Source organism: Acanthaster planci, linkage group LG04, assembly GCF_054643075.1.
Source record: "Acanthaster planci isolate LZ-2023a linkage group LG04, COTS_SCS, whole genome shotgun sequence".
Lineage (NCBI taxonomy): Eukaryota > Metazoa > Echinodermata > Asteroidea > Valvatida > Acanthasteridae > Acanthaster > Acanthaster planci.
The window spans coordinates 22,048,646-22,075,126 of record NC_141780.1 but is presented as its reverse complement, the minus strand read 5'-3'; the positions used below and the strand labels follow the sequence as shown (position 1 = coordinate 22,075,126).

General features: G+C 39.3%; 3 protein-coding genes across 11 annotated transcripts in view; 1 reads left to right on the top strand and 2 right to left on the bottom strand.

Annotated features, from left to right (window-relative positions):
* Positions 1–12,429, bottom strand: part of LOC110983956 (dedicator of cytokinesis protein 3-like) — a 64,737-nt gene extending 52,308 nt beyond the window's left edge. For all 8 annotated transcript variants that reach the window (XM_087136053.1, XM_087136059.1, XM_087136055.1 and 5 more), the window contains exons 1-4: positions 12,275–12,429; positions 4,348–4,431; positions 3,999–4,039; positions 252–310 (exon numbers count right to left, since the gene is read on the bottom strand). In XM_087136053.1, coding sequence (XP_086992179.1) covers positions 252–310; positions 3,999–4,039; positions 4,348–4,431; positions 12,275–12,311 — 221 coding nt within the window. In that variant the 5' untranslated portion in view covers positions 12,312–12,429. The remainder of the gene's footprint in view (positions 1–251; positions 311–3,998; positions 4,040–4,347; positions 4,432–12,274) is intronic.
* A 126-nt stretch (positions 12,430–12,555) lies between these two features.
* znf277 (zinc finger protein 277) lies at positions 12,556–21,093 on the top strand. 2 transcript variants are annotated; one of them, XM_022243717.2, is made up of 10 exons: positions 12,556–12,740; positions 13,543–13,730; positions 14,463–14,708; positions 15,064–15,161; positions 15,804–16,037; positions 16,579–16,624; positions 17,247–17,477; positions 18,588–18,724; positions 19,368–19,542; positions 20,266–21,093. In XM_022243717.2, exons 3-10 carry the CDS (start codon positions 14,476–14,478, stop codon positions 20,447–20,449), a joined length of 1,338 nt encoding a protein of 445 aa, XP_022099409.2. In that variant the 5' UTR covers positions 12,556–12,740; positions 13,543–13,730; positions 14,463–14,475; the 3' UTR covers positions 20,450–21,093. The 2 variants fall into 2 exon arrangements, with proteins under 2 accessions (XP_022099409.2, XP_022099400.2); XM_022243708.2 differs by lacking the exon at positions 13,543–13,730 and having other exon boundaries at positions 12,560–12,740.
* A 1,030-nt stretch (positions 21,094–22,123) lies between these two features.
* On the bottom strand, positions 22,124–26,249 carry LOC110983948 (protein kish-B-like). Its single transcript, XM_022243662.2, has 3 exons — positions 26,033–26,249; positions 24,609–24,740; positions 22,124–23,728 (listed from the first exon to the last, which is right to left on the bottom strand). Exons 1-3 carry the CDS (start codon positions 26,040–26,042, stop codon positions 23,646–23,648), a joined length of 225 nt encoding a protein of 74 aa, XP_022099354.1. The 5' UTR covers positions 26,043–26,249; the 3' UTR covers positions 22,124–23,645.
* Positions 26,250–26,481: the final 232 nt, after the last annotated feature.

Here is a 26,481-nt window from a genome sequence, read left to right as displayed (position 1 = left end):
CTCTATCTTTGATAACACATACACACATATCAGGCATGAGTACTCTGAATATTTGTAATGCTTTTCTGGTTTACCTATGAACTTGAATGTACTTTACCTAAAAGTTTTCCTTTGTCCATTTTTATTGGCCTAGGACACTCAAGGACTCAACACTGCTACTTTTGGGGCTTCACTTCTCAAGTGAGACTGAATATGAGGCTACAATATCTAGACAGGCGTGAGATTCAATTTTTCCTTTTTTAGTGACTTACCCCTGACTGCTGCATTCATCTTGTTCCTTGACATGCACGTGGGATGACGGGAACACCCCCTGGAATGCAACAAAATATGGTACCAAGCGATCAACTTTATTCCGGAATGTTCTTCAAGCTTGTAGAAAAACACAAGACATTCAGTAGCTATGTGACATGTACACGCACATACAGTAACTACGGGTACAAGTTACTGGAGATGGTAGGGTGACCACTAACATACACTGCACCCCTCATAGGGAATGAACGGAGAAATGGGGGGCGACACTCCAGTGCCAATGCCTTCCAAAACAAGATACTTGCACCTGTCTGAGTGATGTGGACCCCAAGATACACTTTTAACGATACTCTCGAGGATCATGCCACAACGTGCCGGTGGTGATATTTCCTAGCCCCAACTGAGACTTTCTTTTGATGCACTGAGCACCATCCTCCATGTTGGAATCCTCCATGTTGGAATCAACGCCAAAATGTGTAGTCTTTAATATGTGAATAAATACCTGTATGTGCTCGGTGGATCAAGAGAACCGATGCTGATAAGTGGCTGGAGCCAAAGGCAAGGGACATTATCAGAGTCCATTGTCCTGAGCTGATCTGAATATTTACTTGTACAACCACCAAAGCACAAATACATTCCCATTCATAAATACCTTTGCAGTCAGAAAATGAAATAAAGTAAACATATTTTTTTACAAATTTCAAATAACTCTGGTCAATGATTTCACTCAATTCTTTCAAACACCCCTCCAGCCACGTTCGTGTACGTGTCTCCCACGAGCCAGTCCTCTATCAGTCATTTAAGACAAGCCGTGTGACAGGCTCTAGCCCAGTAAGAATGGATGAACTGTCTTACATTGTAGGTACAATGTATCCTTACTTATGAATATATAATTAATTTTGTTCACAGTTAAGATACATGTATCCTCCACAATCCTGCATGGATTTGTACAGCAAGTGCATCAAGGAAAAAAAATGAAAATGTAAATACTGCCTCATTCCTACGCTACCGCTGAACCAATTAAGACCACACTACATACCAGCACATGTACTTGTACTTGTAAGTGCAGTGTACACATGCGAATCTTTCAGTTGCCTAAAGCACAGATACAGTTGCAGGTATGTTTCCCTTGTAAATTAGGAGATGTATGTATTTGTGTAGCATGTGTATTACTATATGAAGAGATCTGAACATCCTTGATTTGTACCCAAATGAAATAAAAAGCAATATAAAGGACCACTTTCTTTGAACTGTTCAAGTTCCTTTGAAATGTTCCTTTCAATACTACAAGCCTTCCTGATTGGAAGCTGCAGTGAACAATTCCTCAATTAGGCTACGGCTTACAATCTACATATGCACGTGGAAGCCACTAACTACTGGCTGAAGCAGCGTCCCATACAAATGTAGCCAAGTGGATTCAAAATTGCTGCAGCCAACATGACAAGCACTGGCAAACTTCCAAATGAAATATCCCCCCTCAGCACGCTCAGGGAGTCTGCGGGAGTTACTATTGGGAATTTGACCAGGAAGCAATATCCTAGATGAACTTTTTCCAGCATTCCCAGGATTGGTTAAGCTCCCTTCCTTTGTGCTGACAAGAATCAGTTCCACTTGATCAGTTCAATCCACAGATTGATAACCAGAACTTCTGTATCAGAGTTCTGTCTGAAATGTCTCAGGCTAAATATGGTCAGCTGACACCCCGAGGTTGTTTCAACACAGCAAACAAAATGGTGGCTGAACTGACAACATGTCATTTTTTCCTCCTTTCAAACCACATCACTCAGACAATGCCTCATGTAGGGTACATGTACATTTACACTGTAAAAACACACTGTAAAAACACACTGCTCAAGTCAGGAGTAACAAGGAAGTACAATGTACCATGTAGATACTAAAATAACTCAGTTATCCCCTTTTATATTCAGGAAAATGAAACCAGAATGTACATATGCACAGAGAAAATAGGAATGTGAACTCCTGGAAATATTTTAGAGGCTGATACAGCCCTTTTTGGTTTGGCCTTACATGTAAATGTGTCAGCATGCACACAGTTTTTAATTGCATAGTGTACGACATTAAAGGTGCCAGTACTGTGATTGTACGCAGATTTGTTCCCCAGCTGTTAGTTGTGAAAATCCCAGAAATATAAATCAGACGTAGAAGTTTCTGTTTATGAGAATGAGATAAAAAAAATTCCTGAATTTTGCCCCAAATCACTACCGTCAGTTTTTCTGACTGTATCTCCTTTGGACGCTGGGTTCAGCTGTGCCTCTACTACAGATAACACATTGTAAAATGACACCATGGATATAATGTCAAAATCACACGGTCCCTCCTAATTCTCTCCCCCATTCACATCTCCTCTCTCCTACTAACCCATGTGCCGGTACACAATAAATGAACAGTCTCCAAGACCAAAGTAGCCTATGCTAGAGCAAGGTCGCACAGTTTCAACATGGAACATGCATTTCACCTGATGTGCCGAGCATAAATATGGATACCTACACATGGTGGCATACTGCACCAGTACCGCAATCAACTGTGGCAACAATTGATTACATTTTACATGAAGTGACAGGTGGTGTGTGTAACATTTGTAACTTTCATTACGCCTTGCATGTACATGTATCTCCTGACTGAATGTAGTCATGAAACTCAAGGCTACATGTGTGACTTGTACACATCCTTTTTTTCTCAATAAAGACTTACTTTCTACTCTGCAACAGGTGCACTGCACAACTGTGTCACGGGCTTGTTACATCTAAATGTAAAATGTACATGTATGAAATCCCACCGATTAAAGTAAGAGATTACCCTCCCCTATGAAACTGGGTAAGAGTTCTAGTTTTTTTTTACACTTCATGCAACCTTTCCTGGCATCATAAACTGCTCGTTTTCCCACAAACTCGAGTACACCTGGACTGAAGCATACAACTTGTTAGAAAACATGAGAGAGCTGCTTTGAAGACTTCAGCCAATCTACAGACATGACATCACAACTGACGAGGACTATCTGTGGCATCTACCGGTACATGTACATGTAGCCTTGACTTCCTGTTCAGAAACTGAGCGACCCACCACGCTCAAGGAAACTTATTTTATGACATGCTCATGAACTTAGTAATGTTTTCCTTTCAAAAGACATTTTCATGACCAAACTGAGCCTTGTTTGGTCTAGGGTGGTTTCGATGATCAGCAGGGGTGGAGCAATGGAAACAACGTTTCGTGACTCATGCATCTCCGGCCAAGGTCTATTTTTGGCCCCTGAATAAGATCCCCCATGACCAAATGAACCCTTCCAGCAAAAAGGTCTGTGCCAGCCTGCCCATCACTGTTAGGGCAGCTGGACCAATGACCCATAGGTAAAAGTGAACCAAGCACTTTCCAGAAACATTAAAAATGCAAATCCAATGTACATGTAAGTTCTGCATAGCACTGAGCTTTCAATAGGGGAGGGGCTAATAGATATAAGACAAATTCAGCATGATAGAATTGGTGAAGAATCAACATGGCAGCTCTGAAATCCCAAGAGTATAGAGGAATATTGACTCAGAGCTACAAGCATACTGACTGTAACCCCCTCCCTAACTGGCCACTCCCATCGCTGAATCTTACCACTATACCTGAAGCAATACAAAGTCTGGATTTCATGACATCAAGCACTAAAAAATGACTCATTATGATCTTTCTTCAGTAGAATAACAACGTTTAAATAAAGTTTGATAGACGATCAATAACCAACTTACCGTAACCGTCCTGTCTGTGGAAACACAGCCCCTGTACCACCCTGTATTAAAGGAGAATATAACAGATTCACAATTAGATATGCATTGTCAAGCAATCTTCTACGAGCTCTAATCACAGTCTGATGCAAATTCTGGTAGTGATGCCTGCAGTGAGTGTCCCTGAGCAACATATATTACCACAATAAATTGCCATTGGTACAACGGAACCAACCAAAGCAACATGTATGAATGATCAAATGGGCCTTTTTTCCACCATTTCGCAGTCTAAGAACAGGAAACGAGACTCTGCTTGAAATCTCGCTATTTTATTACTTCTTAATTTACGAATAATCCTGCCAATCTGACAAACCTTCAGTGAACTCCAGAAGGTTGACGGTGTCACCAATTTTGAAGGATAGCTCTCCATCTTTGGCAGCACGGTACGTCCAGATGGCTGATGGCATAACGTCAAGAAATATAAGAAAATCAACTTTAAATAATACATGTTGCAATAATTGTACAAGGTCTCTCTACGTGTGATAATCATCTTGGAATGCAAAAGTACATGTACATGCACGTGTAGTTAAATATATGCATGTCCAAATAAAGCATATATCCGCCTTGGGTAGAAGCACCCTGTCATTGGTTTAAAAGAGCCATATTGCGGGCAGGGTTTAGTTTATTTGGGTAGCAATGCGTCCATAACACATACATGTCACAGTCGTTTGTGAACCAGTAAAATGAGGTTTCCACCACAGCAGCCTCTGTTGGTAGGAAAATTGCGCCCTCTCTCGGCCCCACTTGGGATTCATTGCTCTCAAAATGCCTATTCATCATAATGGGCCGTACATGTAGTTGTGGTCCACTGCCTGGACCGTTTCTGTGTGACATGTATTTCCGACCTGAATGCAACAGCGTCAATCTACATGTACACTACATGTAAGCAACATATCCACCAAAAGAGGGTGTTTACACAGCAAGAATCTGGATCCCAAATAGAATGCATTCCGTTTGCTCAACTTCTCTTGGAAATCTTGGGGTAACTTACGGTAATTCCATGCACCCAGTCCTTAGTCTGTAGGCCTACTGATTGGTTCACACACACCTAAAGCTGTAGACATATCGCATGTAGATGTACATGTACAGCATGCCTTGAGGTGCACTCCCAAACATTGTAACATGAACATGTACTCTATGCATGATTTGTGCGCACACAGTGGCATGGACATGTATCCATACTGTATGATTAAGCCTTCACAGAAGCAATTGTTCTGGACTTCATTTTTTCGGGGTCTCAAGTCGGACTACAAGTGTTACATGTAATGCTATTGCAGGAAGAATAAATAACAGTCAGAATCTGGACCACCGTGGTACGGTACCAGAACATGTACAATATAACAGCTTCCCACATAGCTAGGAGCATCTCCAGCCACGATTTCGCAAGATTTCAGAGATGAACAAGACTTCTTGCCTTGTTGAAAATTTCTATTCCATTGGCACAGTCCTAGTAGGACTTGCAAATTTCCCCCTCTGTAAAGGAATTGACTCTTTCTACATGTAGCGCTTGATTCAATTCAGTCACAGTTGCAAAAATAGCAGAATACAGACGTTACGTTTTTGACTCATTTTCTGCTACAAAAGATTCTTAAGGCATACACAATTCGAATTTCAAAATAATTTGGACTAGATAAATGGAATGAATCAGGGATTAAATTTTAAAGGTCAGGGTGGATTTTAATGAGCAATAACCCACTGTACATACATCATGTACATGTATGTCTCTTCCACCCTAATAGAGACCATTTTATCCATATTTACATTTATTTTTGTCAGTGAAAATTGGAATCTGAATCACAATTGTCAGATGGTTCTGGAATCCAAGTATCAGAGTTTCTAAAAATGCTTCAAATGCCTGTCACAGATGGCCCATTTTTCAAATATGCAAAGAGAAAGCATGTGCAATCACTACAGCCCAATGGAATTCAAGATAATCACGTACCAGGACAGGTACACTGTATTACTGTATGGGTAAGTGAAACTACATGTAGCTTACTGCCAATCCTTATGCTACAGTGTCAAATAAACCCCCAACATTTCCACAGGAAACTCAGTCTGTAACACTGTGACACTTTCAACAGTTCACAATCACACAGCAGGTTTACAATGTAACTTCCAAGTGAAAGTTCACAACTTGCACCGACCATCTTGATGCATTTAGGGTGGAATTTTCCCCCCAGAAAACATAGATACATGTACATGTACCAGTGTCCTTCACACTTTCTGTTTTAAGTTTGGATTTTTGGGGACGACTTCAATCCTACTGAGTAATTTGTAAAATACCTACATGTACACTATACAATACTGTACATGATAGGGAATACATGTACATATGTACATGTACCTGTATGGGTACTTTATATGCACATGTACCTGTATGGGTATTTCACATGCACATGTACCTGTATGGGTATTTCACATGCACATGTACCTGTATGGGTGCTTCACATGGTTCAGTCACGCATTGAGCGAGTATCCACCGGTACCTGTATACACTTCTCCACAATACTTAAATGCAGTACAATATTGACACAGTTGCCGTGATTAATTGTATGGGGTTCTTCAATGTCACCAGTGACAACAGGAAAGCATAATACCCCTGGGATAAACCTTGTTCTTGTTCAATTACATTCTTATGAACTACGTACATGTAACATGCAGTGCATATGTAAATAAATACACAATAATAACGACTTTGTAAATCTGCTGTTTTAACTTGACCTGTTTTGTGTACTGTATTTAGTAATTTTATATGTATTTATATACAAGTGGTTTACTAAGAATGTTAAATTGTACTGTGCCTTCTAACAGCATGTTGCTGTCAAAGCTGGTACATTAAAACTTCATTATTATTATTATTACAAATGCATGAATTTTCATGACATAAGCTACATGTACATCATTTATGTAAGTGTACCGTACATGTCCAGTGCACAAGGCTATGGAAAAAAAAAAGAAAACTTTATGTGCACTGTGGAAGCAGCGCACATGTACATGTACATGATACAAGTACCTGTATATGTACGTGTACAGCACGGCATAATTTGCTGATGTACCGGCATGGCATTAACTGTACATGTATTTTCATGCAGATTCAAGTACAAGCTTATGTACATGTACACAGAAGTCTACCAATGCAATGAATACCTTTGGCAATTATGCATGGACTGTTATTAGAAGAAAACATTTTATGATGATTTGCAATCCTGATTTATTAACAAAATAAATCAGTTAATACATGTACCACTTGAAAGTACCAGTACAATGACTACACTCTATGTTCAAACATACATGTACTGGTACATGTACATATCACATATCGTTTTATTAATGTACCTTACATGCTGAGTGATGGATGAGCTGGCACAAAAAAGCCAACCGGAAACTCAGGGGAAGTCAAGAACTGTCCACTGATGTGAATTTATAAATATACATTCCTTACTGAGTCACTTTCAATCCCAAATCCTCAACATAAAGCCTACACTGTTTGCATGACATGTACATGTACGTGACATGTATGCATGACGTGGATTATAAAAGAAACTTCGGTACGGTATTAGATTACCGCTGCTGAGCCAAAATCAGTAAACATGAAGTAAAACAAATGAACATATACAATATGAACATGAACAAGAGGGAAGTTGTGAGTAAATGAACCCAGGCTACTGAGTGCATGGAAATGTTTCTCTTTAAATGCAAACATTCTGAAAAAAAAAATTCTTTCACTGAGTTTGTACAGGTGTGGGAAGTGTACCCGCATTTGATCAACAAACCACACATTCATGTACTGTATGTCAACAAATAATGAAATAAAGCCTTCCACGTCCCTGTTGTGCATGTGACTATTTTTTCCTGATGAGCTCAACGGACAAGAGGAAAGATTTTGGTCAACAGAAGCAATGTTGTCAGCCAACCTGAGTGTCACACACATATTTAGCAAACGGCAAACCCACTGAAAGTGACCATTTTGCACAAGCACTATTTCCTGCTTGGAAGTTCCAGGATACTGAAGCAAGTAGCATTTGAACAGAAACAAAAACATCTAGACATCTAGAGTTTCACCCTGTAAAAAATCATTTCTGTAACTCCTACATTTATACCTTCTCTGTGCCTTAATTTTAGTTTCATTTTCTTTCCCAAACATGCCTAAAACCATACTTAAAACATGCCACAGCAAACAAGTACATGTACTCCAAGCCGTAGGTGTTTCACGTTTCTTGCACACGGGTACATGTACATGTAGCTTTTTTTGTGCAATACAAGAAAAATGAGAGTGTTTGTACATGTACAAACTGGGGGAAGTGAGGGGGCCTGTTACCGGAATGGTCAAAAATCACAGTCGTTGTTGAATTAACTTTGAAGTGGCAATGCACTTTTACTGCGACGTTATGAGGGAACCAGATCTTGTTATGTATACACATGCATATATAATGATGCCTGCATTCGTATCAGACTTGGTCATCCTGAGTAAGCCCACCCTTCATTAAGGGGACACATTCTTTTGTTAGGAATGTCTGGAGACACAAATGTGTTCCCATGACATTTTTGGTCCTCACAACATCTAACATGTGTAGTTCCTATCACCTGGTACATCCGCGCATATACGTGTCCATGGGTAATTCCAGAAATTAGGGGTGCAAAAGTGTGACATTTTTGTGTCCCTGTTACATCTGATCTTTGTTATTTGACGTGGAAATATCACCAGGACTTGATTTCAAACAATTACTATTTGTTTGGCAGGTAATTTACATTAATTCATCACTCTTAGAAATTAACAAATGTGTTCTGAACTATCATATGTCAGATGTGACAGGGACACCAAAAAATGGACGCCTAATTTCTGGAATGACCCACATGTAACGGTGTGTCATGAAATCCCACTTTGTTCTTCTGAATGACAAAGACGGCAATCAGCACTTTGGCCTTCACAAACTTTTACCCCAAAGAAGCACCAAAGCTACATGTACCTGAACTGGCACACAATTGTTTTCCATAATTATTTCGATGCTCTGACCTTCTGCTTTTTAAATCAGAGGATTATCTCTCATTACGTGTCATTCGATTGTTCTTTTATGACTTTCAAGTGTTCAAGTAGTCCATAAATACACACAAGGGCAAGTACGATGGCATTGTGACCAACACATCCGCCAATAAATGCAGATAATAAACAGAGTCCTGAAGTGGCCTACAGTTTTCTCAGTCACTTTTGACTACAATGCACAATGCACAATGTACATTGCAAGCAGAGTCACCAACATGTTTGTATAAATTTTATACTACATATTTTGGTTTACAATGTGGCTATACCAGGCTAAGTAACTAACTACATGAACATACACGTACGATGTAAGTACATGTAGTGTGCGAATAATGACCCGTGCTTCCTTAAAGTACAGGGGACCAGCAAAGTATAATTCTTGACATTTGAAAGTGGTACCATCCTTGCCAGCCATCACATGAAATAATTATACATTTATTTGAACTTCCTGATTGCCACTTCATCACTCAATTTCATAGGATTAATTACTTCAAGGAATGTGGAAGCAGAAAAAAAAACAATCAAGACAATGGCAATATTAAGTCAGTCTTTTAGTTTTCACTTATATGATAAAATTAGAACACAAACAGACACACCCAGTGAGAAAAATCTGACTACAAAGTACAAATGTATGAAATGAAATACAGCCAACATTGTACATGTATTCCAGTATCTGCTTTAGGTGCACGATGTTATTGCCTTTGACAGTTTTCAAACGTTAACATTTGAAAATTATTCTAGAACCCAAAATGAAACTGCAGCTCAGCAAAATGCCAATTGGTTTGAAAACTAGTTGTACAGTATAATAGTTGAACAATGTATATTGTAGAGCCCATATACATGTACTATACATGTACATTCCTTTACGTGTAATGTGTACATCCAACTACGGTGTGTAAAACATGAACTTTTGACCATGAAGCATCAGTGCCAACGCTGTACACAAATGTACTACAAAAGAGGAACCTGGTTCACAGGTGCAGCAAGAACGCTGCAACAAAAAGGTTTGCGAGACTCTGTGAATTCCAATGCTGGTATTCTTTTTTGTTCCCTCTCAAGTCCAACATTTGAGTGTCCGACCAGGAAATGAAACTACACGGCACACATACCAGTACAAAACAGCATCTGTGAGGCAATACATGTACATTCAAAGTCAATGGAAATCTCTTCACAGTCCTGTAATTTATGTACCAGTATGTCATATGAGGTTTTTGTAACCCACAAACGTACATGATCCTACTGTACATGAATGTTAAGACACGTTTCCTTTTCTCTGTCGTTTTATGTTTAAAATCAAACCATCAGTTAATGTTACAATCAGTTAATGCATTCAAAATAACGTCTTTCATGGCCTAGAGTGTACCGCACATAACGGTGCATGTACCCACTACATATTACATGCACTAATTCACATCTGACATGTATACATGTATGTGTACACTGTACAGTACGCATAAAATGTATGCCGCATGTGGAAGGCCACTGGTTTAGGGGAGAGTTTGCATTGTTAGAAAATTTGGGACCAAGTTATGGAGGCAAAAATTTATCCTCAGAATAAAATTTGTTCCTACAATAATTATTGTTCGACACTTGTATTGGTGGTCCCCATGAAGACGGTACCAGTATACACAACCCATGTACACATACATGTCATGTATTGTACAAAATTAATCCCACTTTTCTTACTTTTGTAAAAAGCACAAGTTTCAAAATTAAGAAGTTTCTTTTCCACCATATGGTCCTCTAACAGTAGGTTTAGTCCAGAAATCTGTTGTTAGTTATGAAGTTCTGAACATGAATGAATATTAAAAGGTACATGTACATGTATGTTTACATGAAAATGGTTGGGTGTGAACACTGTACTGGTACATGTACTTCAAAACATGTTTATAAAAGTGAAGAATTAGACCTACATAAAGTCAAGTACTTACTACAGGATGATGGTAGGGTCACATGCATTTGTCAAAAATGAAATGTGTGCAAAATGTAATGTGATTTTTTTTGTACATGACAGCAAGTTCCATTTGCTTCAGAAACCAAAATAATTCGGGCATAAATGTACATTGTTTCATTTTTTATTATACGGTCATAAACCACACACTGTGCTCATCAACCTGGCTGATTTCACCTCAATCTCCATTTCTTCTTCCCCTCTATCGTTTTTCAAAGCTCTCACTTTTGCGTAGTCATGGAGACCTCATATTAGGTGAGATGTCTTCAACAAGAACCGACCCCCAAAGAGAACAAAATTTCCATGCTGCTGATGGTGTTACAGGTGTGCGTCACAAATCAGTAGTCTTGCAAAGTCTGGCAACATTCATGATGTATCGATGAGGTGTGTGAACAAAGACGAATTAGCGAATGTAATCTGGTTACAGAATATGGATGACGATTTTGACCAATCTTGATGAATCTTAACGGCTGGGTCTGGTAACCAGCCTCGAGGTGCAGCACAACATAATGGCATAATCCGACTGGCCAGTATTCCAAACATGGGTAAGGACATTGTGGGTTTTTAACTTAAATATTGTCAACATTTATTCAAAGAGAACTTTGTTAAGTTACTTAGGATTAAAGAACTTAACACTCAGGGTCAAAATTAACTTTGCTTCCTTATTTAAGGAACAGGATGCTAAAAGCAAGGAATACCAATTGTCCAGAGTTGAGCAAAAAATGACTTTTTTCTTCAGTTCTGAAGTAAAACCTATTCCACCATGTCCACATTTGGGTTTTTGTTACTGTTGTTCCCAGACAGTAAACCAGTGGAACTTGTTGACTTTTATTTGGGTGGATAATAACGTTAAACAGACCTAACAACTTGGACATGTCAGCATTGGTCAGACCTGAAAATGAGGTCTGGCAAAAATAAACAAACAAAACAAACAAATAAACAAAAGCAAAGAGAAGAAAAACCAAAAAAAATGATTGTATACAACTTAAACATGTTTAATAAAGGCATGTAAAATGCTCATTTAAGCCGACATCACATATTTCCAGACACTGCCAGATGTAAAAAACGCTCCACTGGAGCTCAGGCCACGGCTGAACCATGCCACTCAACCGTGTCACGTCAGCTACATGTCTGCGACTGCTGCTGGCCAGATCATGGGCAGACAAGCCACTCCCACGTCGCCTAAAACAATCCATGAAATGGTCAATAACATTATGACAGCATCACCAAAAAGAAGAGAAAGTTTCTCACCAACTGCCACCTTATTTTCTGTCACTGGCTTCCACATTTTAACCCAAGTTTCGCCATGAGCTTCCGATGAAGAAAAACGGAAGTAAACTTGCAAAAACTGGGCAGCTTGTGTATGTGTGTCATGTACTGTACATGTACAGTGTACGTGTGCAACATTAACAATACACTGGGTGAACTTTGACATCTGAACAAGACTTTATCGTCTCTTTCATGACAAATGTAATTTGAATCGTGAAACAGAAAAAGTGTAAAATACTATCGGCCTTACTTTTCTCCTATTTCGTATCGTGGAGTTTGGTTGAAAATATATTTAAGATCTGTGTATACTTGATTGATCGTAGAGAGTACATTCTTGAACGTGGCTAACATGGCAGCCTCCTTATGATCAAAACAGACCGATCTGGCCTCTCTGGGTAAAAAGGTGTAGGCCTTTGGTCAGTGCATGGTCAGTGGTAAAGCCGCTCAGGTCAGTTATTTGTTAACCTTATTACAAGTTATAGTGCTAGAAGTACATTTGTAGATCTGGCATGTTTGGTCGTGTTTTCAACGGCTTAGTCGGAACCACTAAATAATTTATGAAGTTCCGCTCTCAGTCATTGAGTCAGTGTGACTGTGAGACTGAGTCATTGTCATGCTTTTGAGTGAGCAGGTGAACATGTCATGCATGTCATGGTGAAATGTTTTCCCCGATCCAACTTAGTCTGAGTAGCTTGGACTTTATTATCGCCTTTATAACATTTGGACATGGAGATTTTTGGAGTCCAAGTTACTCGAGGGGATTGTACATGTATACGTGGGGACCAACCAGTTTTTTTTTGTCATTTTATTTTATAAAACCCGTCAGTCCCCCCCCCCAAAAAAAACCAAGGCAACACTCTCTTAATTGGGCAGACCCTACTTTCTGGAAATTTCTAATTGTAAATTGTGAGAAAACGTTACTTTACGTTTACTTTTACGTGACTTTTAAACGTTACTCTTACTAATAAACCAGCCATGCAAATTTGAATCCCCCGTGTGTGATGTGTTAATACACTCAAAGTTTCCCCTTATAATTTCCCTCAAAACTAAAAACACTGCCCCTTTTGGACAACAATAACCCTACAGTTATTGAGCATGATATGTCGTAGTCATCTGCTAAGGTAAATTCAAAAGTTAAAATGTAGCTCTTCCTTCTATTGTAGGAACAGGGTCCCCAAATTTAAAATCCCTGATACTTCGACTAGATCCAACAGTAGTTACTGTGATTCTACCTCCATGCTCTGGTCTAGGTGGGAGACTGTTCCAATCCATTATCAGGTCGGGGACCTGATTTAACCACATTTCTGGACTCTGCATACATCACCTGATCCAGCGACAGTGGAATGACATCATTTTAAAGTTACTTTTTAGATCATGGCTCTCAAATGGGCCCGATATCTTCATAATTAATCTGCTAAATTTTCTTTGCTGTTCAAGGGTAAGCCATCTGTGTTTTTGGAGAAGGGCTGTCCCTCTTCTCATGTTGGTGCACATGTAATTTTAAACAGTCCCATAAGAAACCACCCTATGTCAATGTTTACTACACAATTCAGTGTTACTGGCTGCTGGGACATTGACAAATACATCAGCTGGACAGAAGCCTCAAATTTAGTTACACAAGTTAGGCTAACATACATTTTTGAAAAATTTTATTTAAATTGAATTATATTTTTCAATCAGATTTTTAAAATCAATTTCTTTGTGTAGTTTTCTTAGATGGTTTCGGGGGGGGGATAGAATTTATACCCTGGAGAATTTTTATAAGGGAAATGAATTCTGAGATCATTTGTTGCAGACTGATCTCGTTCCCGTTTCTATTGCTCAAGTTTGGCGCAGTGGAAGTTAACGGCCAAAGTCTTAAGTGCCTTGACTGTAGCCGTGGCAGTTCTTTAATTTTTTCTTTATTTTTGTGTCGGACCTTTTCTGAGATCCCAACGATAATGATAGGTGCAATCAGTCAATCGCACAATCTTTGTGCCATCTTTCAATCTTAGTGCATGATTTTCTGATAATTCAGCTGTCTGCCAATTTGCATTCCCTTTCTACGTGTACTTTGTAATTTGCAGTTGTGGAAACTTGTTTTTTGAAAAGGGAATCAATTGTGCAGATTGATAGCTCGTTTCCAATAATGATGACTATCACTCTTTTAATCCTAAATGTACATTTACAGCTTCACAGAGACAATGGATAAAGTGAAGAATGCTACCCATCCAATTTTAGAACCTCTCACCTTCCCAGAAGTTAAATGCAAACAGTCAACCTCAGCAGAGAGTGAAACCAACAACTCATGCATAGGCTGTCTACTGTGCTCATTGACCTTTGACCTTCAAAGGCACGAGTCAGAGTTTCTGAAGCATCTTCAAGTTGCACACAGTCTGTGCATCGCTGATGTCAACCTCATTTGTGATCTTAGAAGGTAAATAACACGAAAAGACTTCAGTCACTTTGGAAAACCTTGAACAATGCGAGATAATATTTTTGTAACTTGTAATAGAAAAATTCTTGATCATACATGCACATGATGCAGGTAATACTAAGCTTTGTACTGAGTTGTAATGAGTTTTAGTATGTTGCTTGAAAGAAAATATTTTGCCAATTTGGCCCTAAATAAGAAAGGAAATGGAATGAAAGTTTAAACTGGAATGTTTCTGAGCGAATGCCTGTATGGCTAAACCTTGATGGATCTTTTTTTTAATGTGTTCGTTGCTGTTTTTTTTTTTTAATTTAGATTTCAGTTTTACATTTGTCTTACTGTTCTGATTTTTTTACAGATACATTGAATACTGGCGAATGAGGTTCAGCCAGGAATCCTACGTGCAATTCTGCACCTTGGTCAAGCAAGATTCTCAAACCTGGCGCATAGGGAATGGTAAGATAATCTCATGTTGTATCTTCCATTGTAAAGTATAATGCTAAATCTTCAAAGATCCATTGTTCTGAACTATAGAGCAGGGAATTTCATAGCCTTGTCTCTAATGGAGGAATTGGATAGCCTTCCCTCTCAAAACTCTGAGCATTGCTGTTTTCATTGAAACACTCTACTGAAATCAGGACAGGGCAGTGTTGGACATTGTTGAATGCCTCCTCTGTTGTTTTGGACGGTAATATCACGTTTGTCACTAACTAGGCAACAGTTGGCTTAAGAGAAAATGATACAGCACAGCTCTCCAGTCCAGTCCCGTACATCTTGAAAACTGTCCCTTAGTGTCCAGCCATGAGATGACAGATATCAGGGAGACAGTTTTGTCTTAGCTGTGTTCCTCCATAGTCTACAGGCGATTTCAAACACTGTAGTCAATCTTTCCCCCCCTTCCCCGTCCCCTGTCCAACTTTGTCTAGGAGCACCCGTTCATTGAACCTCTTGTGATAACAGAGAATGTTTGCAGCTGAAATAAATGGTCTCAAAGTTAACACGCTGTAGACAGGCAGTCCCATCCTGGTATTCTCAGACTTTTTTTTGTAGAAACATATTTATTCCCAGTTGGAATTATTTATTGGTTGCATTTTCCAGAGTCCCAGTATTATCTCCTGTCAGACCTCACACCGGAAGACAAGAAGTTGAGGGAGGACCTCCAGCTGAAAAGACTAGACATGATTCTCAGCACCCAGCAGCAGGAACGAGAAGATTCCACTTTCTCCAGGGGTTGCCTGTTTTGTCGGGAGCATTTTGAGGGAAACAGGGCCTCTTTGTTTGATCATATGGCTTTTGATCACCATTTCAGTGTAGGCCAACCAAATAATATCGGTGAGTTTTGAAAATACTAAAAGAAATATGAGCCATGTGAAGCCATCTGTATTACAAAAGTTTCTAAATTTTTTATTTGTTCCCTGGTTTGGAAAGATTTGAGATATTGATTTAAGGGACCAAGCAGGGCTGTGCCGAATATTCGAATATTTTGATTGATTGTCAAATATTTGATTATAATTTTTGAATTTGAATGTTCGAGTGCAAAATTCATAAACAAGAAAGGAGAATTTCCTTTTTAAATGAGAAAAAATCCATACACTAAGGCAGCTGATATGCCCAACAGTCCATCGGCCGGTACAATCAAATATTTGAATATTCAAATATCCAATCGAATTGAAGGCCGAATATTCGAATGGTCAATTATTTGAATTGACTCCGCCCTAGCACCCAATCCGTCACCTTGTCATATACCCGATTAAACTGCAACCATGCAAAAATTGTTTTTATTTAATTAGCTTAGTTTTTGTAAGAACCTGTAAATATCAACATGATTCATTTGACAAATCTATAATCTGGTTGTTGGTTTGCTTTTTCACAGTTTTTGCCAACGAGTTTCTGGACATACTTGAAGAAAAATTAAGCAGGTAGATGCTATACTTTCATTAAGCAAGTTTAAGTTTCTAAACTTTGGAAGCGAATTCCCAGAAAAAGGATGCAACACCTGTGAATTAAAAAACATATTTCCAAAAGGCACATGTATTTTCTGACTTTCTGCTGGACATAGAGCCAAGCGGTAAATTTCTGAATTTTTGAAATCATGTATCTCAAAGTAGACCTTCATGAATGAGCAAACTGCAGCAGTTGGGAGACAAAATCACCATCTATCATCATCAGATGTCATTATTTATTTGTATCACTACTTTACCTGTGGGTAAAAAATGTTTATCTATGCCTCTATAGTAGCATACTCTCTGGCCTTTCTATAAATTCATCAGTGATTCATAATGTACATATATGGTTGCCATTCCGTGACCATCTTGTGAATGAACATTCATGGTAGGTTGTAATGCCCCAAACTATCCTGTGTGTCTCTGTGGTCCAGTCGACAAATTGCTGGCAACTTGAATGGTAATTTCCTTGTTTAAGACCAAAAAGTATTTAAAGAGCTTCCTTAGCTTAGTAATATTTCATTGCACCCAGGTCATTCACCTGATTGCGATTTCTAATTCCTTTGTAAAACAACATTTCCTTGTTCGTGGTGCCCAGTTTCAAGTGTCTGTATTGCGACAAGACCTTTAAGGATAGACTGACCCTTAAGGAGCACATGCGCAAGAAGATGCACAAGAGAATCAATCCCAGGAACCCTGTCTATGACAAGTTCTATGTCATCAACTACCTGGAGCTGGGCAAGAACTGGGAAGCGGTGCTATCAGAAGAAGAGGAGGATGAAGATGGAAGACGAAGGGGAGATGAGCGAGATGATGTGCAGAAGGATGAGTGAGTGACAGAGATGCCCCGTCACATATTTATATGTTACAAATTTCCAATTGATTTTGTAACTACTGACTGGTTGTGGCCATGAATATGGACAGAGGATTGACATTACTAAAGCAAAGTTAAACTGACCATTGAGTTGGTTGATTTCGAGGGATTGTTTCCGTGTTTGGTTTATTGTTTTGGGGATTTGGTCCATATTTATTTGTCTTAATCAATCCTTTTGGCGCCGGTTCCACTGGGTTTTCACAGCAGCGATATCTGCAGTGCCACATGTAGACGTCATACTCTTCAGTAGCAACCGTTGGCTTGAGCTCCATCACTTGATCTACTCCCATTGCTATACTGCATGAATGAGCTTGATATCTGGCTGGAAAAAAGTCTACATACCCATGTGATCACAGACTGCACTTCTTATTGGATAAGGTGGCTGGGCTTAGTGCAGCTGTTAAACATGTATGGCAATGCTTGAAGTACGAAATTGTGTCGCACGATTGGTGAAACCTGCTTTGATTCTCTGTTGATACAGTGCATGTGTAGTTTGGAAATAAATTATGTTTGATGTAAGAAACATCGTGGTATTACATCATTTCATGTTTTGTGGGCTGTGGCCGTTATAGGGTCAATGGCTGGTGATCAATGACTGTGTAATGCAAGGTGTCTTCTTTGCTTAAGTCGGATAAAAATCGGTTGGTTCCATTGTATCTGGCTTATCCAAGGTTGACTGTGTGCAGTTGTAGTCTTTTCCTACCTGAGTAGACTTGGTGAATGTACTTGATCAAGTCCTTTTTATAAGTTAACCTTAACCCCCCAGGGTGTATGTAAAATCATATTGAAATTGGAGGATTTGGGACTGTTAAGGTTAAGTGTATTGAAATGATTTGAGGGACAGGTGTTATTTGAAATTCTGCCCCAATGTTTCACTTACGTTTGAGGTCAGAAACAACCTGTGTAGTGCTGTTCTAATGATCTTCTTTGCTTGATGCAGACTAAGTTAAAAAAACACAAACATACATCTGTGCACTTCAAGAATCTTTGTTTGCAAAGAGGAACATGAGCATTGTAATTATCAGATCATCCAATGATGTTTTATTCTGTGCCATGTTTCCATAGCAACTGGGAGGACTGGCAGGAGGATTCTGGGATAGGTGCTGTGTGCCTCTTTTGTCCAGTGAGCACTGCTGACATCAAGAAGTTGGAGACACATATGCTGTCCTTGCATGGGTTTGACCTTGAGCACATGAAACGAGGTGAATGTTGAAAATGTAAAGACAAATCTGGACTTGTTATTGAAAGAATTGAGGAATATCAAGGGACAGAGAGGGCCATTGCCCAGAGTGTCCGGTTATATTTAAACCCTAGTCCTCAATCCTCCAATTGGTGAAAGATCAAGGACTGTCAGGCAGAATGACACTGGATCCTCTCGTAGAGTGTTTCCCTTCGTTTTATCTACCCACCCACTCAGAAAGAGCACAGTCTGTTGTTTATATGAGCGTCTGCATGAAGGGAAGATGAGATGTTTGTGTTTGCAGCATACTATATGTCTTGTGCTCTCGTCAGTTCCAACTGCTGTCAACATTAATAAAATATTTGAATCGTTTCTAACCTCAAGCAGAAATCAGGTTGAAGCTTGAATCTATTTCACAGAAGATTCAGGTTTTTTGTTGGATGTAACAAATTGGTTGAACATTTGGATTGGGTATTAGTGACGTTTGCCTCTGATTTAGAAGAAATTTTTCTATAAAATCTTGAGAATTAAATCTTCATTTAAGCTGCAGTTGAACCACTTTCTGATGAAACAGAACAGAAAGGAAGCATGCACAGAACCTTTGCCCTGTTTTGTTTCAATTCCAGGGCCTCATTTGATGCATTGTCGAATATTTTTCTTTGTAGGTTTGAATTTTTACTTGCAAGTCAAGCTGATCAACTACATCAGGCGCTGTGTTCACCAGAGGTCCTGCATCCGATGCAAGGAAGTCTTCCCCAACAGGGAGGGGCTACTGGATCACATGACATCACAGGGTCACATGACAGACTTGCCTGACAAGCAGGATTGGGATCAGCCTCAGTGAGTTAGAGTGGGCGGGGACAGTCTGGAATTAGAGGGGGGAGAGTGCTTGTGGATCAGAACAAAGTAACATCAACAGATTTGGCTCATTTTTCTCGCTGTGTGCTTTGGTTTATTATGCAAGCCTGCAGCAGGCAGAGTAATCAGGGAAATTTGTGGTGGCAGGTGTCCCAAAATTAGACACAGAATTATGTAGAGATGTATTAGGGCTAGGAGATGTAAACCAAAACATTACACGAGGAAACCATTTTGTGCCACACCTTTAAGGAATGGGTTATTTCAACTGTGTTAGGAATGATGCCAGCGGGCACATAGAGAGATTGCAATTTCAATGTCCAGAATTAGATTCCTAACCTCTGTAACACCTCCAAATGGATGTGGTCTTCAAAAAAGTTTCCACATTAACCCTCAGTCACCCAGCTTGATAATGTTCACCAAAAATATTTTCTGAATGGTTTAGTGAGCAGTGAGTAGTTTCAGTCAGCAAAGATCCCATGAAGGAACTTGCAGTGGCACTGTGTGGTCTCCCACAGACGACCTAGAAATACATCATTACATAATGCATGTACCAGTCACCATGTGCACCAGTGGTACAAAGCACATAGAAATTCCAACTTTCTGATTTTTTAGAAAGATTGAGTCAGCCATTTTCCCGTCGGTAGCTTACTGTTATTCTGAAACACACTGTGTTCATTTTTTGGTTTTTTGTTCGATTCTCTTCAGATATTTCTTCCCAACCTATGAGAATGACACCTTGCTTTATAAATTGGAAGATGATGATGGAGACAATATTGATGATGAACCAGGCAGAGCAGGGAAGACACCTGTCATTGCTGAAGATACTCCCATTGCAAGGAGTAGCATCTTGAGAGATCACAACGTCCTCCGAGGTTTAAGGGACAGCTGACTGAGGACACAGTGAAAAGTTGAAAAGGACCAATGAGATTGATGCCGTTGAAACAAAGACTGTATATTGAGGTTGGAAGATTTTTGTTCTCTTCATCAAGTTGAAGATCCAGGAAACATGCAGGCTTGGTATCTTCACAGATGGATTTCTGTGGTTAAGCTGACTTGTCCTTTTGACATCGGTTGGTCTGAAAATGGTTGGCAGAAACTTTTGCTACTTGGAGCCGAGAACGTCGTTTATTTTATCCAGTGTGAAATACTCATTGAGGGTACGTGTGACTGTGAAAGAGACTAATTTCAAGTGGGCATCTAAGCCAGCTAATGTATTCTTGCACACTGGGAAACAATTCTTTATTTCAACACAGATGAAGATACATTTCCTCAAGCACATGGGTATGTTGTATATTTTTACCTGCCACATTCATACATTAATTCAGGCGCATTACCCACTTTTGTTCTGTATTTGTATACAATATATAAGTATGTCAGCATCATGAAAAGGATGTTTCTTACGTACAAAGTTGAATATTTGTGATTTATCAATGAATTTTCAAATTACATCAAAACTCACAAATCATATGAAAATATTTGGTTGCACTGGATTGCGTATAGAGTTGTATTAAAGTTGTGCTCTATGAGATGAAATTGTTTTGTGTATACTTTACAGTTCTTTCTGGGATGGCAAGTTATACTTGTTATATTTAGTATTGCATTATACCCTGAAAATATCACTTCAGGTTTAATTTCTACCATTAAATTAAGTTCAGATGTGTTGTAACTTGTTAATTTAGAAACCTACCTGCACTGGATCCTCTCAATTTACTCTTTCTTTAGATTGCTTTTATCATGATGAAAAATCCATTGCAAGAAATTATTCTCACATTAATCAACATTAACTGAATACACAAATAATGATGTGACAAGGGAATTGTTCCAAATATTGCTATGTACTTAATAATTTCTTGGAAATGGAAAAAAGGTGGGAAAACTTCACTAAAGTGCAGTTCCTAAAGTGATACCACCAAATATTGAACAATGTAGCAGTATCACTTTCAATGGATCCATCCGTATTTCCAAGTTAATGTTTTGACCCACATGGATGTAATGAGCCTTTTGCAAGTAACATTTGAATAATATCTGGTACACCGAGTCCTTTAAATCATGTGAACATAAATATTTGAATTCTCCACATGAAAGACTCTTGCTATACCTTGTGATTCCGGGCAAGCTTTTGCTAAAAGAGATGCCTTGCAACAATACACTGTTCTCAATGGATAAGAAGGGCACAAAGGAACCAGTCCATTCCAGAGATGGTGGTCGCTATGCGAAAGCTTGCCCCAACTCATGAGGTGTAACAACAGTGTCTGTCATCTGGGGAACTCAAATTGTTATGTTCAATCAATAGCATGTTGTACTAGATTTTATTTTATTGTTGTTATACACAGTTGTCTTACTGCAAGGTTTTCAACTATTTGTAATTACTAAAAGCGTTAGTAGTTGAACAGACATGACAGGTAAAATTCTCAGGCTATTTCAGTTTCAAATTTTACTGTGTATTTCAACAATGACCATGTTTATATTTGACATGCCAACAATCTCAGGTTTCATCATTTGCACAATTTGATGATATCTCAAGAAAAATGTCTTGAATCAAACACTTAGTCAGTCGTGCAGGTATTCTGCTGCCTGGCCTAGCCAAGCATTTATTTATTGAGTTGCAAAGTCAAAAGTTTTTAACTTAAATAAGCCGTGTTGCTGTACATACATCTCACAAGCAGTCACACACAATCTGCTTATGGGATATTGGCGTGACCGTGGCACATACCATGTGAGATGACACAGGACGTGATGAGCCAGTGGTAAAGGACATTAGTACATGTATCAACCTCCATCTTCCTGATCCCAAGACTGGACAAATACATAGTTATGCAGGAGTGCCGAACTGGACCGAGAGAGGGCGCAATTTTCCTATTAACGCAGGCACCTTTGGTCCGAACTGCGCTTTGCCAGTTCACAAACGACTATGGAATGAATGTATTATAGTGGCATTGCTACCAACAAAGTGAGTACTTCTGACCAACATGGCTCTTTCAACCAATGAGGGGGTGCTTCTGCTCAGGGCAGATTACCATTCATAAATACCTTCTCAGCTAGAGTCAAAGCAATTCTAAGTTTAAACAATTCTGTTCACTTACGTTTTCATTTGTCACCCCCCCCGACATGTTATAGCATGTTCCTTCAAAGAGCCAGTGTTTTATCAAGCATTTAAGAATGGTCATGTGATAGGCTCATGAGCAAAACATACAGCTGATATGTCTAAGGGTATTTATTCATTGCATATAAAATATTTTCAGGCCAATTTTTTGTCTTTCGGTAGTTACGTCTATTAAGTAACCTGTACAGTTACATCGATTTCACTTCCAAAAACGATGACTGCTATGTCACATGCGCTCAGTGCACTACTTTAGAATTGGTCGTTACTGGAGTTGGAAAGGTGAACAATGTGTCTTTAAAATGACAAGCAACTTTGAGAGAAAAAAAGCTGAAAATATTTTGAAAAAAGCCTCCACATCCCTTGGATCTGCCTGGTTCTGCCAGTGACTTGTCCCTCTGAATTTGAAAACTAAAGACCAAATACAAGGTCGCTCAAACAAATTCAAGCTGTGAAATGGCCTGGCATCTCTGGACCAATCGTCTCCAACGAGAACATCTGCTGAACCATGCAATAGATAACGCAAGAGTGTTTTTCACAATGAGAAACTTAAGGCAAGGCAATATTAATTGAATGAGGCCAATTACCAGGTGTTTCACTGCATCAACTCACAAGCGCAAGGCTTCTCCAAAGTACACATAGGCTCATTACAACCAATCCATCCTTGAACCCTCTCCACAGTGACCAGCATGTAGGTCCCATGTATCAAGTTCATCTTCAAGGTTAGGTTAACCCAGGCCCAACAGCTTCTGTAATCCAAGGCCATTTCTTTCTGATCAGTTTAGTCTATGGTCCTTAAATCATCCATGGCTAGGCCTGCAAGGTTCACCAAAGCCAGTCTGACAACTTCCATCAATCTCACTCAAGTGAAGTTCCTCAGTGGAATGGATTCTTATCCAACTTTCTGAGCTTTGTTTGGGCAGCAACCTTGTCTATCCATTTCAGAAGTATTTCATGATTGTTTTGCAACTGTTTCAAATAAGGTTCACTTTAAGAACAAAATGTAAAACCCCATCAAGACACAGGAAGCAGCTACAGCAAGATGTAACCTTGTTCCAATGATGGACGCTGCAAAGGAGGAAATAAAAGAAAACATTCTTTCAAAACAAAAAACAGATACACACTGGTGAAACCTTCTGAAGGACGAACAGTTAGTGCATTCTTCCCGAAGTGAAAGTAAAGAAATGGGATTTTCATTAATCTCAAAGCATTTGAACAAGCCAGTGAAACCAAGTGACTCCACTTTATACTGTCAGTATGGAATCCTACCATCACATGGCCAACAAAGATGAACCAATTTAGCAGTCCAGTGACTGTGACAAGACTTGTTGAAGGAATCAATAGAAATGGATACTTGGCACCACTTCAAGGACAAACAATAACAGTAAAAATATTTTTTTCGACTGGATAAGAATTCAGTGTTCTTTAGTGAGGTCGGTGTTTTATTTTCAGAATTTGTTCCAGTCTAGAGTTTTGGGATTAACTTAATCACGTCCCTCTCCTGCCAATTTTACATTTTAGAAATTTTCTACCAACAAAACCAGGGTCTCATTAAATTTGGTCAGCTGTGAAATGTACAAAAATCTACTGGTGCAGTGCAGTGCGCCCTCTACTGAGCATGATCAGCGCCAGGTATAAGGAGTTTATTTTGTAGTGATATTAATTTTGTATCACCAAACCAACCCCTTAGCTGATCAATTTGCATAGCTCAGTAGTTTAGAAACTTGCCTATGGAGCTGAAAAGTGGGAGGGAGTCAAATTCTGCCCAAACTATCTCTGTTACAATTTGTTATATGTTTGGTTTTTTTTCCAAGTGTAAGCCAGAAATTGGAGTACGTGTGTTTAAAAGTGCAGCACTGAGACCGCAATATTTCAAGCATGTCACAATTTGCTAGTTGTTAACAACCTGCACTCCTGTGAAGCAAGATTTTCCTTGTGACTCCTTTACCTTTGTAGAAGACACCCAGAAATCCCTTTTTCTCTGACAAGAACCACTGCTTGAGACGGGGTACCCGCCTCATGTATGCACAGGTACAGATGACAAGAAGTCCAAAGATGATCAAACCATCAAAGGAGTAAGCTGTAATCAGATGGAGTTTAAAAAATATGTGAAGATATTGGTGAGTTTGGTGACTCCCAGAGGCAAATTGAAACGTGAACCTTTTTAAAAAGATATTTTTCCTTATGGCCTAGTTCTATCTTTCATTATCCGCTCCAAGTGGGAGCAAAAGAAGGCATGTTTTTAAATGACACTGACAGTGCTTTGTTACGAACTCACTGCAGTGCAAGTTTTTGCACGTTTGGCATGGGGCAGGCTAAATACGTGCCACATGCTTATTCGGAAATGTCTTATTTGTATGGTCTTTGTGTGCATGCCGAAGGCTGGAAAACTGTTTAGGAACAGCTTGTCTTTCTGTTGCCAGTGAGGGTGACGGTAGATCGCCCGACCATGTCCAAATGTTTAAACAGGCGATTTGTAGAGTCCGTGTTACTTGGACTAATGTTACACTGGACCATGGCAAGTCTTACGAAGTTACATTTCTCTCCTGGCAAGTTCTGACTGCTGTCAGGCATGTCAGGCAATTAGTTGACTAAGACCCGTGAGCCACCCGATGTTTGTAAATTTCAGGACCCCCATTTTTAGTTACTTTTATTAATAAAGGTCGGCCCTGAAAGACCTTCTTTGGGTTACATTTGGAAGAGTAAAACAGGAGAAAAAATGTGACTTTCTTACATACATGTATCGTGTCAAAATAAATGCTCAGTCAACTGGACACACATGCACATGGCAGACTGTGACACCTTTGGCTGTTCTCTTCAATGCTCTTACTCCCGTATCTGCCTTTCCATGTTTCCAACCAATCAGAGATCCACTTTCTAAGGAAACTTTCCAGTAACCAATTAATTAGTGACACGGCCTGGCTGTTATTTTCAACACTCTTAGTCTTGCTCCCAAATCGGCTCATCTCAACCAATCAGAGATCAGATTTCTAATGAAACTTTTCTGTTACCAATCAGAGACAATCTACCAAGCAAGTTCTGAGATTATCGACTATCGTCATTTTTTACATTTAAAGTAGACATGGTGAAAGCGCAAGTACACGGTCTGTGTCGATGTCGTAGGTTTTTTCCCTCCAAAATCAAACCCTACCCCCTTTCTACAAAATCAACCTTTGACAAAATAATGTCATTGTCATCTGGTAAGCTTAAATCTAATTCTTCCTTCTATGTAGGAAAGGGGTCCGAAAATAACAAACACCGCCCCCCCCCGCTCAGAAATGCGAAACGGGCAAAATGTTTCCCAGCTCCGCCACTGTCGTGACTGCTAAGACCTAACCAAATTATGTCGGTACATCCCTTTGTCAACATTACCATTCGTCATCGCTGCTTTTTGTCGGCAATGAGGCTCACAGCAAAATCCACAGAAATAAGCCCCAGAAATTTAACAAAATCAAACGCCCGTATGTCAACGTGTACCGTACGAGTTCGACATGGCAGTGCCACAAGGACAACATTTCCAGTGCAGTGTCAATGCTTATGGCTTTGCTTATGGCTATGTAGTGTTCAACGTAACTTGTCGATACAAACTGAAAGTCGTAGCCTATTTCAACATGACATAAATAAACTTGTTAAAAGTCCGCTACCGGAAACCGGTTTCAAGTGTGGACAACTCCAAAAATCAAACGCCCCTTTCACAAATATAAAGGCGGTTTTTCGGTAAGAAAATGTAACAAAAGTATGATTTTTTTAAATATGAAATTTTTTACACTTTGTTATCGTGACATTTAAAGTATGCAATAATTAACAAGATAACTGCATGG

Bases quoted from the DNA above. Each gene is read 5' to 3' on its own strand.
- znf277 (XM_022243717.2), top strand. From the start codon at position 14,476: ATGGATAAAGTGAAGAATGCTACCCATCCAATTTTAGAACCTCTCACC. The intron at 15,162-15,803 runs GTAAGATAATCT...TGCATTTTCCAG, and splicing joins AACCTGGCGCATAGGGAATG to AGTCCCAGTATTATCTCCTG. The intron at 18,725-19,367 runs GTGAATGTTGAA...TTTTCTTTGTAG, and splicing joins CCTTGAGCACATGAAACGAG to GTTTGAATTTTTACTTGCAA.
- LOC110983948 (XM_022243662.2), bottom strand. The intron at 23,729-24,608 runs GTAAAGGAGTCA...CCTCCTTTGCAG, and splicing joins TCTGGGTGTCTTCTACAAAG to CGTCCATCATTGGAACAAGG.